Consider the following 17941-nt stretch of genomic DNA (forward strand, 5'->3'; position numbering starts at 1 on the left):
AGACAATAGATGGCCAGTCCACTTGTCCTGTCTGGACACTCACCTAGAGGATTATTAACCCCAGCCCTGGTTTATGTTTAACAGAGCTGTCCTACTCCTAATGCAGAAACAGTACCCAGCATCTAAAGAGAAACTGCTCTGCTGTCTAACTCCAATGAAAGTTACTAATGACCTTATTACCCATAAATATGGGCTATATAAAAGCATTATATAAAAAAGAATTTTTTAATGGAATTATTTCTTTTTAAAATTCGTTATCATAATTCCAAGGCAAGAGAACAAATACACAAAACAGTGTCTGTAATATTTTACTATGATAACAATAGAGTAGTAGCCATGAATTGTCACCAACTCTTAGGAACACATGAAAAGAGACATGACATGCAATTCTCTTATCTTCAGTTTCAATTATGTAAGTGCACCATAAGTTTTCAGTTTTTATTATGGATACACTGTTCAAAATTTAATTGCACATGTAAAAAGTTTTAAAGCTGTTATTTTGTCTATAATCTCATATGCTCCTATTATCGTTAGCGCCCGAGTTAGTTGATCTCTTAAAGCAGCAGTCGTTAGTGACAAGTCGTTACTTTCCATTTTCCACCTATCGAGTGCTTGGTGGACTCTCTCACTTAATGAAACAGTGCTGAAAAATTGAAAAATAATAATAATTTTAGTTACCAGTTAAGAACATTGTTTTAAACTACTTAAATATTGTATATCAATGTTTTCAAACCTATTTACCAGATTGAAGTGAGGATTAAATTAATCTGTGAAGATCATCCATGTGAAAATTTAGCACAGAGCTTGGCACATAGAAAGTGAATGTTAGCACCATGCCATCCCTTGTTTCCTTGTAGAAAATCAACAATTCATTTACTATTCAATTCTAAGAGAGATTTACTCAAGACCTCAAAACAACAATTGCAGAGTATTTACTATGAACCAGTACATTACGGCTATAGTACTGCATGCTTTAGAACTTGATCTCATGACAACTCTCGTAGGTAAGTATATCCATTTTACCTGTGAAGAAACTGAGGCACAAAAAAGTTAAGGGACTTATCCAAGGTCACAAAACTAATTGGGATTTAAAGCCAACCAGTCTGTCCTCAAAACAAATTAGAGTTTATGTTAATGTGAATGTTTCCAAACGACATATCAATATGATATAAATCAGAACATGAGAACAAGCTTATACCATATATTGTCATTCATACATACCTCTTTGTAGACATATCAGTTTCTGAGATTGCCAGATTTAATTTTTGACACAAAAATTCAAAATTTGTTTCAGTGATGTTCTTGGCAACTATCTTGAAGATCTTCTCTAAGATTTTCTCTACATTTGAACATAAGTGAAAATTTAGGCCATCTCTTTTGAAAACATTCTCTATTTTGAGTTAATATTATATCTAGGTTTCTTACTTCTGTGCTCCTATCAAATGTATATGTCAAGTAAAATTGAAAAGTAAAATGCAGACCTAATATACAAACTGAAATTTGAGCCATTTGTTCTGTTCTTCTAAAATCTGAATAACCCTAAAACATAAAATGGCTATTTAAGGACATTATATAAGCAACTTTGAAGTGATTTTTAAGCCCTTTCTTTAATTCTTTCAGGATTTGAAACAAATTTAACTCCTTCCGTCAATTCTGGCTTTTCAATATGCTTCCTTAACTTGAGAAACCAAGTTCATATCTACAATAAATATGGTGAATATATGCATATTTTATGTTCAAATCTCTTTAATGATTGTTGGCTTAGATATAAGTAGAAAGTTTTTAGTTTAAAATAAAAGCTTCTAGCTAATTTGAACTAGATCCATTTTTTTGTTGACCAGGGTACTTTGGGAATTTCCAAGAACTAGCGATCTCCCACCCCTTTGTAATCATCTCAAATGTGTTCTATGCTTTCTCTCTCTCTTTTTTTTTTTTTTTTTTTTACCTTATTCATACCATTAATCCCTCAGGCTAGATTGTATGCTGATGACATAACTAAAAATCCAACCTCCTAAGTAAAATTTTAAGAAAGTGACCCCATGTTCTTCATTAATTGCAGAATAAATATATCTTCCATGATGACTTCCTCTTTATTCTCTCTGGTTGCCAAGCCTGCAGTATGAAGACCCCTTTTGCACAAAGAGATAAATGGCTAGGGTTCTCTTGTTTTTGCTGACTTTGATCTGTTGCCATTGCTCATTATACTTTCCCCATAGAGGCTAGAACCACATGAATCCTCCTTCCTGAGGAACTTGAATTTTAGCAAGGAGGTTCAATCATGTAACTTTACAGCCCTTCTCTAAAGTACTGTTACCTAATAGGAATACTTTCTGGATCCTTGGAAACCCCTAAAAACTTCATTTTATAGAAGTAAAATTATCACAAAGTATCTCTTTTTTATGATAATAATTAGCAGAACCAACTTGCACAGCAAGTTAGAGAAAACAGCTACTGTGACTTTTAATTTTATCTCTCAGGTTCCTTCCATCAAAGAGACCCGAGTCTTGCAAAAGATTCTGAATGGTAGCCACACATATGGATGTATAATATTATGGATTACAGAGGGCTGTATTAGTGACCATCTCCCTAGATTATGAGATTATAATGATGTAAGTTCTATTACATGGACAGGGTACATGACAGAAAGATTTTAGGGGACATATTTGTGCATTCCTTTTCCCCAAATTTGGATAAATACTTATTAAATTGATTTAATACTTCTTAAATACTGCATTAAACTGGAGGACCAAAATCTGGATCCACTCTGAGGATTGACAACAAATGGCAAAATCAGAATCCCAGGAAAAAGCTTATTGAGAACCCAGTCCCGGGGAAAAAATTGGGTAGTGAAACTTCCCTCCCACAGGCTTGGAGAAACCAGTTTCCATCCGGTCCAGTGGAAGGACATTTAGAGAAAATGGACCTGCTCTCTGAAATAATCCGGGACAACCAACGGAGTGCTTAAGGACAGAAGGAATGAAGACTGTCCAAGGATGCAGACAGGTGATCAGAGTGAGCCAAAAACCGACTGGCATCAATGGAAAGGATCCATGGCTTCCTTCAAAGCCAGATATGACTTCTGGAACAACTACATATGGTGATACAGATCAAAACTGATGAAAACATCTGTGTGTGGATTCTCTGAGTCTGGCCATAACCATGATGAAAAGCCTAATGAAGGGCATTGAGGACAATAGGTATGCAGCAATTCATCCCTCCAGTTGGATTTGCCTGTTTTCAAAGGTTCAATTTGTATGGACACAGATTAAATAATCTGAATCAACGAAATAAACTCCTAACCTTCAGAAAAGGGAAGATGATAAATATTTTAATGTCTCTGCCAGATTGAAAGCCTCTAATTAAAGCAAACTATCATTTAATGTACAGGTGATAGTCTGTCATGTAGTTGTAAATCACTAGCTAGTCAATCAGTCACTCATCACCTACCATCTCTTTCATCTGCTCTCTGTAGATAGCGTGCAATAGTATACAATTGTCTTCCTTTACAGATTTCCATTGGAGGTCTCAGCAAAGGGTTACCATCAAAATTTATCTCCTTTAGTGAAAAAAGGTTGTAGATACCAGTAGGCAGAGCTGTCAGATTATTTCCTAGTAGAAAAAAAAGTATAATTGAATTATACCTTTCTGTAAAAGAAAACGATGGAGACAAATGACAACTATGTACGGGGCATCTACTGTGTCTCACTGGCAAAGTACTAGAGGATCCTCACAGTGCAGGCAAATCATAAGTTTTCACTGTTGTCCACTTGCTAGGAGTGAAAAGGAAGAAGTACAGAAACAGAGTGGCAGTTCCTTTCTCTCATAGAGGATGGCAAATGAGATAGGAGGCCTTCCTCTTGTAATACAGGAAAGGACTTTTACAGAGTAGGTGTGATGGCAATTTTTAAAATAAACTTTTTATTTGGAATAATCTCAGATTTACAGAAAAGTTGCAGAAACTGTAGAGAGTCCCTGTATACTCCTCATCCAGTTTTAGTTTCCCCTAATGTTATCTCTCAGGTTATCATATTACATTTGTCAAATCTGAGAAACTAACATCGGTACATTACTATTAAATAAGCTTTGGACATTTTTGGATTTCGTTAGTTTTTCGATGTGTCCTTTCTCTGTTCCAGAGTTCATTCCAGGATAGCATACTGCATCCAGTTATGTCTTCTTAGTCTCCCCTGGTCTATGACAGTTTCTTAGTCTTTCCTTGTTTTTCATGATCTTGACTTTTTTTAATGAATGAATTTTTTAATTGTAGTAACATTGGTTTATAACACTGTATAACTTTCAGGTGTACATTGTAATATATTTTGAATTCTGTGTAGATTACATCATGTTCACCACCCAAAGACTAATTGCAATCCATCACCACAAACTGTGCCTAATCACCCCTTTCCACTTCCTCCCTCCCCCCTTCCCCTCTGGTAACCACTAATCCAATCCCTGTTGCTACGTGTTTGTTTGTTGTTTTTATCTTCTACTTATGAGTGAGATCATATAGCATGTGACTTTCTCTCTCTGACTTATTTCACTTAGCATAATACCCTCAAGGGCCATCCATGTTGTCACAAATGGCCAGATTTCATCATTTCTTATGGCTGAGTAGTATTCCATTGTGTCTATATACCACATGTTCTTTATCCATTGGTCCCTTGATGGGCATCTAGGTTGCTTCCAAGTCTTGGCTATTGTGAATAATGCTGTGATGAACACAGGGATGCTTGTATCTTTATGCATTTGTGTCTTCAAGTTCTTTGGATAAATACCCAGCAGTGGAATATCCGGATTATATGGTAGATCTATTCTTAATTTTCTGAGGAAACTCCACACTGTTTTCTACAGTGGCTGCACCAGTTTGCACTCCCACCAGCAGTGTATGAGGGTTCCCTTCTCTCCACATCCTCTCCAAGATCTTGATGGTTTTGAGTAGTACTGGTTAAGTATTTTGTAGAATATTCCTTGATTTGAGTTTATCTGATATCGTTTTTCATGATTAGACAAGGGTTATGGGGTTTTGGGAAGAAAACCACAGAGGTGAAGTGTTCTTATCACCTCACATCAGGGGTAACCGACACCCACATCACTAGTGATGTTAAACTTGATCCCTTGGCTAAAATAGTATATGCCAGGTTTCTCCAGTATAATGCTTTGATTTTTTCCTTTCCATACTTTCTATTCTTTGGAACTGAGTTACTAAGTCTAGTCTACCCCCAAGGAGTGGGGATTAAGCTCCACTTCCCTAAACATAATTTTTTCAAAACCACTTTAATCCACTAAAAACCTGACATAAAAAGTAAAACCATGGTAACTGACAAAGTAAGAATTTGTAATCATTTAGAGAGGAACTGACCTGAAGTTTGCCTTTATATATTTATATATATATATTGCCTTTATTTATTTATATATTTATGTTATATTATTTATAGCCATAAATAAAGGAACCTTGAGTTGAAATTTGAATTGAGTTGAATTTAGAGATAAGTTGGGGAGAACTGGTATATTAACAATATTGAGTCTTCCAGTTTATGAACACAATATATCTCTCCACTTATTTAGGTCTTATTTGCGTCATTTTATCCATGTTTGTAATTTTCAGCATATAGAGCTTACATATACTTTGCTAGATTTATACCTGTTTTGGGTTTTGGTGTTATTTTAAGTGTTACTTTTAAAAATATTCAATTCTCAATCATTCATTACTAGTACACAATTACTAGAAATACAATATTAACCACATAAATGGCAACCTTGCTAAACTCACTTATTAGTTCCAGTAGGTTCTCTGGGATTTTCTACCTAGACGATCTGTCTCTGTGATCAGAGACAATTTTTTTCTTCTTCTTTTCCAATCTGAATACTTTTAATTTCTTTTTCTTTCCTTGTTGTACTACTTAGGACTTCCAGTACAATCTTGAAGAGAAAGAGTGAGAAAGGACAGCCTTGCTTTATTCCTGATCACAGTGGGAAAGACTTTAATCCTTTACCATTGAGCGTGATATTAGCTGTAGGGTTTTGCAGATGCCTTTTATCAGGTTGAGAAAGTTCCCTCTATTCCTTGTTTGCTGACAGATTTCTTTTTGTTATTGTTGTTTTCTTTTAAAAATTATGAATGGACACTGTACTTTGTCACAGGCTTTTTGCTTTTTATGCATCTAGTAAGATGTTCATATGGGTTTTTTTCCCATCTATTCATATGGTGAATTACATTGATTAGTTTTTTAATGTTAACCCAAACTTGCATTTCCAGGATAAATCCCAGTTGGTCATGATATACTATCATTTTTTATATTGCTGGATTTGATTTGGTTCAATTTTGTTAAGGAATTTTGCATCAATGTTCATGCAGGATATTGATTTGTGTCTTTTCTAGTAATGTCTATGTCTCATTAGACTATCAAGGTAATGCTGACCTCATAGAATGAGTCCAGAAGTGTTTTATCCTCAGTCTTATGAAAAAGGACTTTTTAAATTGGCATTGTTTCTTCTTTAAATACTCGATATTATTCACCAATAAAGTCATCTGGGCCTGCAGTTTCCTTTGTGTGGAAGCTATTAACTACAAATTCAGTTCCTTTAATAGATTTCCTCTATCTATCAGTCCCCAATGATGCCCACCTCCTGTTACTCACCACCTTGTGTAGTCCTCTCCCACATTATACCAGGATTGGTCTGTATAATCAATAGAATAAAGGAGAAGTGATGGTATGTCACTTCTAAGATGTGTTTTGTTTTAGTAGCTTTGGATTTTTTTAAGTTTTTTAGGTTCACAGCAAAATTAGTGGAAGGTACAAAGATTCCACGTATACCCACAGCCCCTAGATATAGCTTCCCTCATTATCACAAGATTAAGTTTAAAGACACTGCTGCCTCTGTCTTGGCCATATTCTCTCTCTCACTCTCTGGCATCACTAGCTCTGGGGAAAACAAGTTGCCATGTCATGAACAGGCTCATATGGCAATAGCCTGCTGCTAACAGCCATATAAGTAAGCTTTGAAGTAAATCCTCCAGATGCAGTCAAACCTAACTGCAGCCCCAGCTGACAGGTTGGCTTCCAGCTCATACAAGACTCTGAGATAGAACAAATCAGCTAAACCCCTCCTGGGTTCCCGACCCTCAGAAACTGTGTGAAATAAATGTTTGTTTATTTAAGAAGCTAAATTTTGTGGAAATTAATCACACGATAGGTAACTAATATAACAGCTAATGGCTAAAAGTACTGAACTGAGCTATAAGGAGGTGCCAACCACAAGAAAAGAGTTTGTATTTTTAGTCTAGCCAATTTAAGTGCCTGATGAAGCAACAACAAATATCAACATTCTTTGGAGGGAAATAGAATAGATTATAAAAGATTCAAAACATCCAGGATTCAAAACAGAAAAAAACAAAATGTTGCTCACTGCCAAGAGAAAAATTACTCAAATGTTGTAGGTAACATACTAGAATTTTAAAGCAGCTAATATAACTATGCTCAAGAACATGAAGAAAGATATGCTCATAATGGATGAAAAAATAGGAAATCTTGGGGAGAAATATAAACTATAAAAAAAGAAATAAATGGGAATTCTAGAACTGAAAAATACAATAACTGAAATAAAAAATTAATTGTATGAACTTAACAGCAGAATAGAGGTGATAGACAAGTCAGTGAACTTGAAGACAGATCAATACAAGATCCCTAAAGCTTTATACACACACACACACACACCCCTTTACAGATTTGTAGGACAATATGAAAAGGTAATTGAAGTCTCCCGAGAAGAGAGAGAATACAAGGCAGAAAAACATATTTGAAGAAGTAATGGTTGAAAAATCTCCCAAATTGGTAAAATACATGAATACACAGACAAGAAGCTCAGTGAAATCCAAGCAGTATAAATACACAAAAAACCACACATAGGATGGATGTCACAGAAAATTCACAGTAGGGCTTTCGAAGAATCAGCCCCTCCACTGAAACAATCATAAGCTAGAAAAGACTGATAGAATCAGCTTTTTCAGAATTTTGGAATTCAATCCAAATCTTACAATAACCAGAATACTGCTCACTGGAAGAAAAAGGCAGCAGAAATTTGGTAAGAGAGCATGGTGGCTTTTCCACTCATCTCTTTTCCATCCTCCATTTCCTGGCATGGCAGCCCACATTTCTGGTACAACTTGCTGGTGCCAGAGAGCTAATATGAAGCTTGTCCTTAAAATACTGTGGTTTTGCATTTTGACCTCTCTGGTGTTTTCCTGAGGGACTGACACAGATGCTGACCTTTGTTTTGTTCCCCCCACTCAGGTTGAAGCTGCTTTCCCAGTGGCAGTTGTTATAACATTTAAAGACATAGACTGTTCATACCCAGTTGGAGCAAGGGACAGCAGACAGAGCAAGCAGCAAACAGATCCAAAAGCCCAGGAAGGAGGCAGTTGAGGAGTAAGTTTCTTGGGAGAATAAGAGCTGAGAAGAGCCAGGGTGTATTCTGGGGAAAATGGAATACAGCAGGCATGCCCAGGATTAGATGCATGCTCAGAAGAGAACTGAGAGAATCCTAGGCTTGCACCTGTGGTGGATCTCTGGGCTCCACACAAGCAGCAGAGGAAGACTAAGGCAGAGCTGTAGGTGGCCTGGCTCAGTATTGAAATGCCCCAGCTTAGAGCTGAGCTGGAAAGACTGGGAAAGTAGTATTTTCTTTTCTTTAATGGCTCTAGGAATTGGAGGATGGAAAAAGATATCCATGCAAATACTAACCAAAAGGGAGCTGGGTTGGTTATACTAATATCAGACAACATAGTCTTTAAGTCAAAAACTGTTACAAAGAACAAGGAGGACAGTATATATTGATAAAAGGATCCATACATTAAGAAGATATAACAATTATAAACGTACACAACAAACAACAGAGCCCCAAACCATATGAGGCAAATATTGACAGAACTAAAAGGAGTAATAGGCAGTTCTACAATAATAGTTGGGAACTTCAATACCTCACTTTCAATAATGGATGGAACATTCAGACAAAAGGTCAGTAAGGAAATAGAGGATTTGAACAACACTGTAAAGCAACTAGACCTAACAGTCATACATAGAACATTTCAACCAACAATAGCAGAATACGCATCCTTCTCAAGTGCACATGGAACATTCTCCAGGATAGACCATATATCAGGACACAAAACAAGTCTCAATATAGTAAAATTGATTGAAATCATACAATATGTCTTCTCTGACCACAATGGAATAAAACTAGCAAAAATAACTGAAGGAAAACTGGAAATTTTACAAATTTAAACAACACACTTCTAAACAACCAGTATGTCAAATTTAGAATTAAAAGGGAAATTAGAAAATGTGAAGAGATGAATGAAAAGGAAAACACAATATACCACAATTATGGATGCAGCAAAAGCAGTGCTTAGAAAGAAATTTATAGCCGGAAATACCAACACTAAAAAAGAAGAAATAAATCAATAACTTTACGCATAAATGAACTAGAAAAAGATAAGAAAACTAAAGCTAAAGCTATCAGAAGGAGGAAATAATAAAGAATAGGGCAGATATAAATGAAATTGAGAATAGAAAAACAATAGAATAACAAAACCAAAAGTTGGTTCTTTGAAAAGATCAACAAAACTGATATGACTCTAGCTAAATGGACTATGAAAAAAAGAGACAAGACTCAAATTGCTAAAATCAAAAATGAAAATGGGAACATTACCACTGATTCTACAGAAATAAAAAGATAATATGCCCATATAGTGGATAGCTTAGATGAAACAGACAAATTTCTAGAAACACAAAACCTACCAAACTAAATCACAGAGAAATAGAAAACCTGAATAGACCTATAACTAGTAAGGAGATTGAATCAGTGATCAAATATCTCCCACAAAGAAAAGCCCTGGACCTGATGGCTTCACTGGTGATATCTACTAAACATTTAAAGAAGAACTAATACCAATCTTTCTCAAACTTTTCCAAAAAATTGAAGAGGATGGAACACTTCTTAACTCATTTTATGAGGCCAGCATTATCCTGATACCAAAGCCAGAAAAAAGCACTACAAGAGAAAATTACAGACCAATATCCTCTATGAACAAATCCTCAGCAAAATACTAGCAAAACGAATCCAACAAAATATTAAGAGGATTATACACCATGACCAGGTGGGATTTATGTTGGAATGCAAGAGTGGTTTAGTATAAGAAAATCAATTAATATAATATATGACATTAAGAGGAAAAAAAGGGGGAGGGGAACTTTGATTATCTCAATTGATGCAGAAAAGCTATGTGACAAAATTCAACACCTTTTCATGATTAAAAAAAAACAAACTCAACAAACTAGAAATAGAAGGGAATTTCCTCAACATGATAAAGGGCATTTATGAGTAACCCACAGGTAACATCATACTCAAAGGTGAAAGACTGAAAGCTTTCCCCCTAAAATTCTCCCTAATACTCCCCTAAGACAAAGATGACCACTTTTACCACTGCTATTCAAAATTAGGCTAGTAGTTCTGGCCACCCCATTAGACAAGAAAAAGAAATAAAAGGCATCCAGAGTGGAAAAGAAGATGTAAAACTATCTCTATTCACTGATGACATAATCCTATACATAGAAAACCCCAAAGAATCAACAAAAAACCAGTAGAGCTAATAATCAAATCCAGCAAAGTTGTAGGATACAAGACCAACACACAAAAATTATTTGTGTTTCTATATATCATCAATGAACAATCTGAAAATGAAATTAAGAAAACAATTCCATTTACAATAGCATCAAAAAATATATAGGAATAAACTTAACCAAGGAAGTTCAAGACTTGTACACTGAAAACTATAAATCACTCCTGAAAAAAATTTAAAAGACATAAATAAATGGAAAGACATCTTGTGTTCATGGATTGGAAAACAATATTGTTCTGGCAATACTACCCAAAACAATTTAGAGATTCAATGTAATCTTTATCATAATTCTAATGGCTGTTTTTGCAGAAATGGAAAACCAGATCCTTAAATTCTTATAGAATTGCAAGGGGGCCCAGACTTCCAAAACAATATTGAAAAAGAAAAACAAAGTTGGAAGACTCATATTTTCTTGTTTCAAAAATTACTACAAAGCTACAATGATCAAAATGGTGAGACTGGCATAGGTTTGATATACAGCATAGACCAGTGGAATAGAATTGAGATTCCAGAAATAAATCCATATACCTATGGTCAATTAATTTTCAACAAGGGTGCTCAGACCGTTCAAAGGGGAAAATAATAATCTTTTCAAAAAATGATGCTAGAACAACTGGAAATTCACATGGAAAAGAGTGAAAGCAGACCCCTACCTCACATCATATATAAAAATTAACTTAAAATGGGTCACCAATTTAAATATGAGATAAAACTACAAAATCTCTTAAAAGAAGACATAGGCATAAATTTGAATGATCTTGGATTTGGTAATGGATCCTTAAATATGACAACTGACAAATAGAAATGGCAAACAATAGGATATATTGGAGTATATGAGGAAGCCATTTGATGTAAACCTAATTCGGCCTGACTTTGTTTTTCCAAAAGGGCCTGACATGGCCCTTGAACATGCATTATATATCCACTTTAAGCATTTCCTATGGCAAGAACAAATGCCCTTAAGATAAAGGTGCAACTTCCCCCAACATTGGCATTTCCCTAAGGATAAGCATCTTTCCCTAGGCTGGGAACTGATTGCTGTGCTCACCTGTGATCACCCAGCTGGAGACAACAGACCTGCCACCTGCTGTGTCCACCAAGACAGCAGACCTACTACCTGCTGTGTCCATCAATCACTGTGCCGACAGAGCAGTCTCGTGACTACTATAAACAGGACATTTCAATCATGTGTGAAACATACTCTTTGAGAGTATATAACCACTCTGTACACCCCACTTCTTTGGTGCCCTTCCTTCTTTTGGGAAGGAAGGCCCTGGGCTATGGTCTTCACGTTTTGGCTCAGAATAAACTCACCCAAATTTTCATTTATAGATTGGTTATGGATTATTTGCATCAACACACCAAAAACACAAGCCACAAAAGAGAAAAATAGATAATTGCACTTCTCCAAAATTTAAAACTTTTGTATGTCAAAGGACATTATCAAGAAAATGAAAAGACAACCTATAGAATGGGAGTAAATAATTGTAAATAGCGTATCTAATAAGGGTCTAGTATTCAGAATATATAAAGAATTCTTTCAATTCAATAAAAAAAAAAAATTTAAAAATTGGCAAAAGACTTGAATAGGTATTCCTCCAAAGAAAGATACACAAATGGCCAAGAAGCAGCTAAAAAGATTCTCAATATCATTAGCCATTAGGGAAATGCAAATCAAAACCACAATGAGATACCACTTCACATCCACTACCATAACTATAATCCAAAAAAATGTAAACAGATATTGACGAAGATGGAGAAATTGCAATCCTTGTACATTGCTGGTGGAAGTGTAAAATGATTTTGCCTCTTTGGAAAGCGGTTTGATAGTTCCTTAAAAAGTTAAACATAGAATTATCATATGACAGGAATTCCATCTCTAGGAATATACCCAAAAGAATTGAAAACACGTATTGAAATAAATACATGTTTACACATGTTCATCGCAGTAATATTCACAATACCCAAAAGGTTAAAACAGTCCAAATGTCCAACAGAGGATGAATGGGTAATCAAATTTAGTATATACATACAATGGTATATTATTCAGTCATAAAAGGAATGAACTACTGATACAAGCTACAATGTGGATGAACCTTGAAAACGTTTTGATAAGTGAAAGAAGCCAGTCAAAAAAGTCATATATTGTATGATTCCATTTACATGGAATATTCGTAAAATCAGGCAAGTTCCCTTAGAGATGCAATGCAGATTGGCGGTTGCCAGGGAAAGGAAGAACAGAGAGCAACTGCTTAATGGGTACAGGGTTTCCCTTGGGGTTGATGAAATGTTTGGAACTAGACAAAAGTAGTGGTACATTGTGTTACATTGTTAAACTGCTAAATGTCACCAAATTGTTCACATTAAAGTTGTTAATTCTTTGTTGTGGTGAATTTCACCTTAATTATAATAAAAAAACACACCTAGGCACAGCATAGTCAAACTGCTGAAAACTAAACATAAAGTGAAAATCTTGAAAGCAACCAAAGAAAATCAATTCAACAAGAAGACAGAAAAGGAGTAACAGAGGGTAGAAACAGAAAATAAGGGGTTAAGTGGCTGATCTAAATTCAAGCATACCAATAATTACATTAAATTTTAACTGACTAAACACTCCAATTAAAAAGCAGAGATTGTCATAAAGGATGAAAAAGCAAGTCCCATCTGTATGCTGTCTAAAAGAGGTGCGCTTTAAATACAAAGACACAGATAGGTGCTGTCTACGAGGGATGTACTTTAAATATAAAGAACCAGGGGACCCGGTCTGGGTGGCGCAGCAGTTAAGTTCGCACATTGTGCTTCTCAGGGACCGGAGTTCACTGGTTTGGATCCCGGGTGAGGATATGGCACAGCTTGGCAAAAGCCATGCTGTGGTAGACGTCCCACGTATAAAGTAGAGGAAGAAGGGCATGGCTGTTAGCTCAGGGCCAGTTTTCCTCAGCAAAAAGAGGAGGATTGGCAGTAGTTAGTTCAGGGCTAATCTTCCTCAAAAAAATAAATAAATAAATAAATATAAAGAAGCAGATATGTTGAAAGTAAATTGATTAAAGATATACCATGCAAACAGTAAGCATAAGAAGTCTGGAGAGTCTATATTAATATTAGATAAAATACCCTTCAAGATAAAGATTATTACTGGAGATAAAGAGGAACATTTGGGCATTTCATATGATAAAAAAATCAATTCACTAGAATTGAAAGTCATAATAATCATATATGTGTTTTTCTGATAACAGCCCTTCAAAATACATGAAAAAAACTTGACAATTAAAGCAAAAAATATAAAATTCCACAACTTTAGTTGTAGATTTAAACACTTCCCTCTAAGCAATTAACATAACAAAACAATATCTCAGTAACGACAGAAGATTCCAACAAGACTATCAACCACCTGGACTGATATGATACTCATAAAACACTGTATCCACACTTGCAGAATAGTTTTTTAAAGGGTATATTGTATATTTTTCAAGGCAGCCTATATGCTGAGCCATTAAGCTAGTCCCAATAAATTTAAAAGGATTGAAATCACACACAGTTTGTTATCTGACCACAAGGGAACAATTGCTTTCCTACCAAATGTCCAACAACAGCAGAATAAATAAAGACGGGACATTCACAGAATGGACTACACACAGCATTGAAACGGAGTGGTCTACAAATACACAGGAGAGTATGAATGAATTTCACAAACACAATGCCGAAAGAAGCCAGACACAAAAGAGCGTATACTTTATGATTTCATTTGAGGCACACTTTTGGAAATCATGATAGTGGTTACCCTTAGTTGAGAGAAGAGAGAAGTGACTGGAAGAGAGCAAGAAGGGGTTTCTGGGAATGTCTTTTTTCTTGATTCAGGTGCTGAAATATGGGTTTGTTGAGTGTGTGAAAATTTATTGACATGTATACCTACAATATGTAGTCTTTAAAAAATTGAGATATAATTAACGTATATTAGTTTCAGGTGTACAACGTAATCATTTGATATTTGTATACATTGTGAAATGATCATTACAATAAATCTTAACATCTATCCTCATATATAGTTACAAATTTTTTTTCTTGTGACGAGAACTTTTAAGATCTATCCTCTTAGCAACTTTCAAGTACACAATAAAGTGTCATTAACTATAGTCACCATGCTATACATTACATCCCCAGGACTTATTTATTTTATTTTATTTTTATTTACTTATTTATTTATTTCTCTTCTTCTTCTCCCCAAAGCTCCCCAGTACATAGTTGTATATTCTAGTTGCAGGTCCTTCTGGCTCTGCTATGTGAGATGCCACCTCAGCGTGGCCTGATGAGTGGTGCCACATCTGCGCCCAGGATCCAAACCAGGGAAACCCTGGGCTGCCAAAACGGAGCACGCAAACTTAACCACTTGGCCAAGGGGCCAGCCCTGCACTTATTTATTTTATAAGTGGAGGTTTGTATCTTTTGATCCCCTTCACTTATTTCACAAGCGCCCCACCCCTCATCTCTGGCAACCACCAATCTGTTCTGTGTGTCTGTGGGTTCAGGGTTTTTTTTTTAGATTCCACATATAAATGAGATGATATGATATTGTCTTTCTCTCTCTGACTTATTTCACTTGACATAATGCCCTCAAGGTCCATTCATGTTGTTGAAAATGACAAGATTTCCTTCTTTTTTATCGCTGAGTTATATTTCATTGTCTATATATACCACATTTCTATGGAGGTGATATACCAAATATCAATGGATGGACACAGATAAATAATACTGCGATGGGGGTGCATGTATCTTTTATAGTTACTATTTTCGTTTCCTTTGGATAAATACCCAGAATTACTGGAAAATTTGGTAGTTCTATTTTTAATTTTAATTGTTTGAGGCAATATGTACTTTTTTTTTGAGGAAGATTAGCCCTGAGTTAACATCTGTGCTCATCTTCCTCTACTCTATATGTGGGACGCCTGCCACAGCGTGGCTTGATAAGTGGTGCATAGGTCCATGCTGGGAATCTGAACCAGCAAACCCCGGGGCTACTGAAGCAGAGTGCAAGAACTTAAGAACTGTGCCACTGTGCTGGCCCCAATATGTACTTTTTTGGTATGTTTACCATACTTCAACAAAAAATGTTTTAAAATACTGGCAATAACAAGGGGAAGAGAGAAAGGCTATAGGTGGGAATGCTTTCAGAGGCTGTTACATTAGTCCATGTAATCAGTGGTGATAATGAACATATTTAAAAACTGGTTTAGCACAGGCACTGACCATCGGAACAGATGCCAGGTGTAAACAGCAGATACCACTATACCAGCATAACTGGTTGTCTTACAGGTAAAAGATGATGAAATCCTGCACAGTGGCATTATCAATGCAGATCTGTACAGAGAACTGTGAGGCAAGAGCACTGTCCTGCTACCGGAGGACAACCACAAGCAGCTTACGTGTCAACCTACCTTCCTTTCATTTGGTATTTTGGTTCCATGGAGGAGAGGTGCTAACAGCTGTTAAAAACCTACACCACTTCAGTTTCTGTGCTTACTGATTGACCATTTAATCCTCACAATCCAAAGAGGAGATATTATTTCCACTTATAGATTAGGAAACAGAAGCTTAACACTAATAAAAAAAAACTTCCTAGTGAATGATGGAGCGCGAGTTCTAAGGTCTGTCCTACTCCAAAGCCCACGCCATGAGGAAAGAAAGGAATTAATCTCTAAATCTCTTTCACTGGTATAATCCTTCACATTTGTCAAAATATTTTCATACGTTTTATCTAATTATATTCCCACAACAACTCTATGAACAAGCAGAAGTTATAGCTTTCTTATCTTGCTGATAAAAAAAACAGGTTTAGAGGAGTTATCTTCCTAAATTCACTACAGTTAGTGCCAGAGGGGGTTAACTCACAAGACCATATAAACGTCTTTTGTTTGAATAATGCTATCACAGTGTGCTACCAGCTTTCAAAGTCTCATTCAGTCCACAATCCAAATCTATGACATGCATATTCAACTCTGTTAGCTTCATTTTATGAATGGAGGAAACAGATTAAATGACGAGACTCGAATTAGCTCTTCTAACTTCAAATCTGGCAGTGAAGCTGGTGACTGTGGGCATGCCTATTGTTTAGCAATTGTCTCTTAGCTCCAAACCCGCCTCTGTGGGCTTCTTGACTGTTTTTCCTTGAGTGTCGCCCTACAACACTCTTTTACCCCACCAGCAGCAGTGCCTTCCCGCAGCAACCGCTGAATGCAGTTTGCAGTTTTCCCAACGCTTGCAGAAGTAGCTTTATCTCACAACGCACCCCAACCCCACGCTCAGAGCAACCAGCACCAGCCAAGCGGTGCTCCATCCTCAGACTCTAAAGTCTCACCCCTGCATGGCCTCTCCTCCAAGTTTCTAGGTTTTAATAATTCCGAGTTCTTCATTTTATTGCTTCCTGCAATTGTTACCTTTGTGATAACCTTAAAATTCTCTTTTTACCCTTTCAGTGATGTAGTTAAGAATATTATATTTCGTCTTTAACTAAGGTGTGGTTTCTGTTTCCTGATTGGATCCTGACTGATATGTTTTTCTAATTCTGATGAGGACTAACAGAGTACTGGCTAAGCTTGCAGAAAAGTCTATGATCTTCCCATTCTGTCTGGATTCTGTACTAGAAGGCCATGTTCCAGAGAACAATTCTTCCAATTGGTAGTTGTGTTCTCCAGTGGAGCAGGAGGCTCTGGTCAGCCTTCATTTCTTTTCCTTTTTTTTTTTTAAAGTTTTTATTTTTCCTTTTTCTCCCCAAAGCCCCCCGGTACATAGTTGTGTATTTTTAGTTGTGGGTCCTTCTAGTTGTGGCATGTGGGACGCCACCTCATCATGGCTTGATGAGTGGTGCCATGTCTGCACCCAGGATCCGAAAAGGCAAAACCCCGGGCCGCTGAAACCAAGCATGTGGACTTAACCACTGGGCCACTGGCCCGGCACCCAGCCTTCATTTCTTTCATGCACAAATAGTAAGTGAGTGGAGTATGTCCAACACTTGGACAAAATAGATAACCTGCCTAAAATATAGTAAAACATTGCAATAACACAAAAGTGGGGCCAAAAAATTCAATTGCAGGGCTGAGTTATTGCAACTTTTTGCAAAATTAATGAAATGACTGATGTGTGCCTGCACAGACAACTTACTGGGGGTTCTGGGGATTTAGGAGACAAATGCCAGTTGCATGGTATCTAAGTATTGACACATTACTGCATGTTTTATTATACTACTGGTACCATTGTACGAGAAAGATG

General features: G+C 36.3%; 1 protein-coding gene across 19 annotated transcripts in view; it reads right to left on the reverse strand.

Annotated features, from left to right (window-relative positions):
- Nucleotides 1-392: 392 nt before the first annotated feature.
- LRRD1 (leucine rich repeats and death domain containing 1) overlaps nucleotides 393-17941 on the reverse strand; it is a 39890-nt gene continuing 22341 nt past the window's right edge. For 18 of the 19 annotated variants that reach the window (XM_023639179.2, XM_070265654.1, XM_023639178.2 and 15 more), the window contains 3 exons: nucleotides 3448-3609; nucleotides 1222-1339; nucleotides 393-643 (listed from right to left, as the gene is read on the reverse strand). In XM_023639179.2, coding sequence (XP_023494947.1) covers nucleotides 457-643; nucleotides 1222-1339; nucleotides 3448-3609 — 467 coding nt within the window. In that variant the 3' untranslated portion in view covers nucleotides 393-456. Of the gene's footprint in view, nucleotides 644-741; nucleotides 1340-3447; nucleotides 3610-17941 lie in introns of all 19 variants that reach the window. The other variant, XR_011438176.1, reaches the window with a different exon arrangement.

Source organism: Equus caballus, chromosome 4 (genome assembly GCF_041296265.1).
Source record: "Equus caballus isolate H_3958 breed thoroughbred chromosome 4, TB-T2T, whole genome shotgun sequence".
NCBI classification, from domain to species: domain Eukaryota; kingdom Metazoa; phylum Chordata; class Mammalia; order Perissodactyla; family Equidae; genus Equus; species Equus caballus.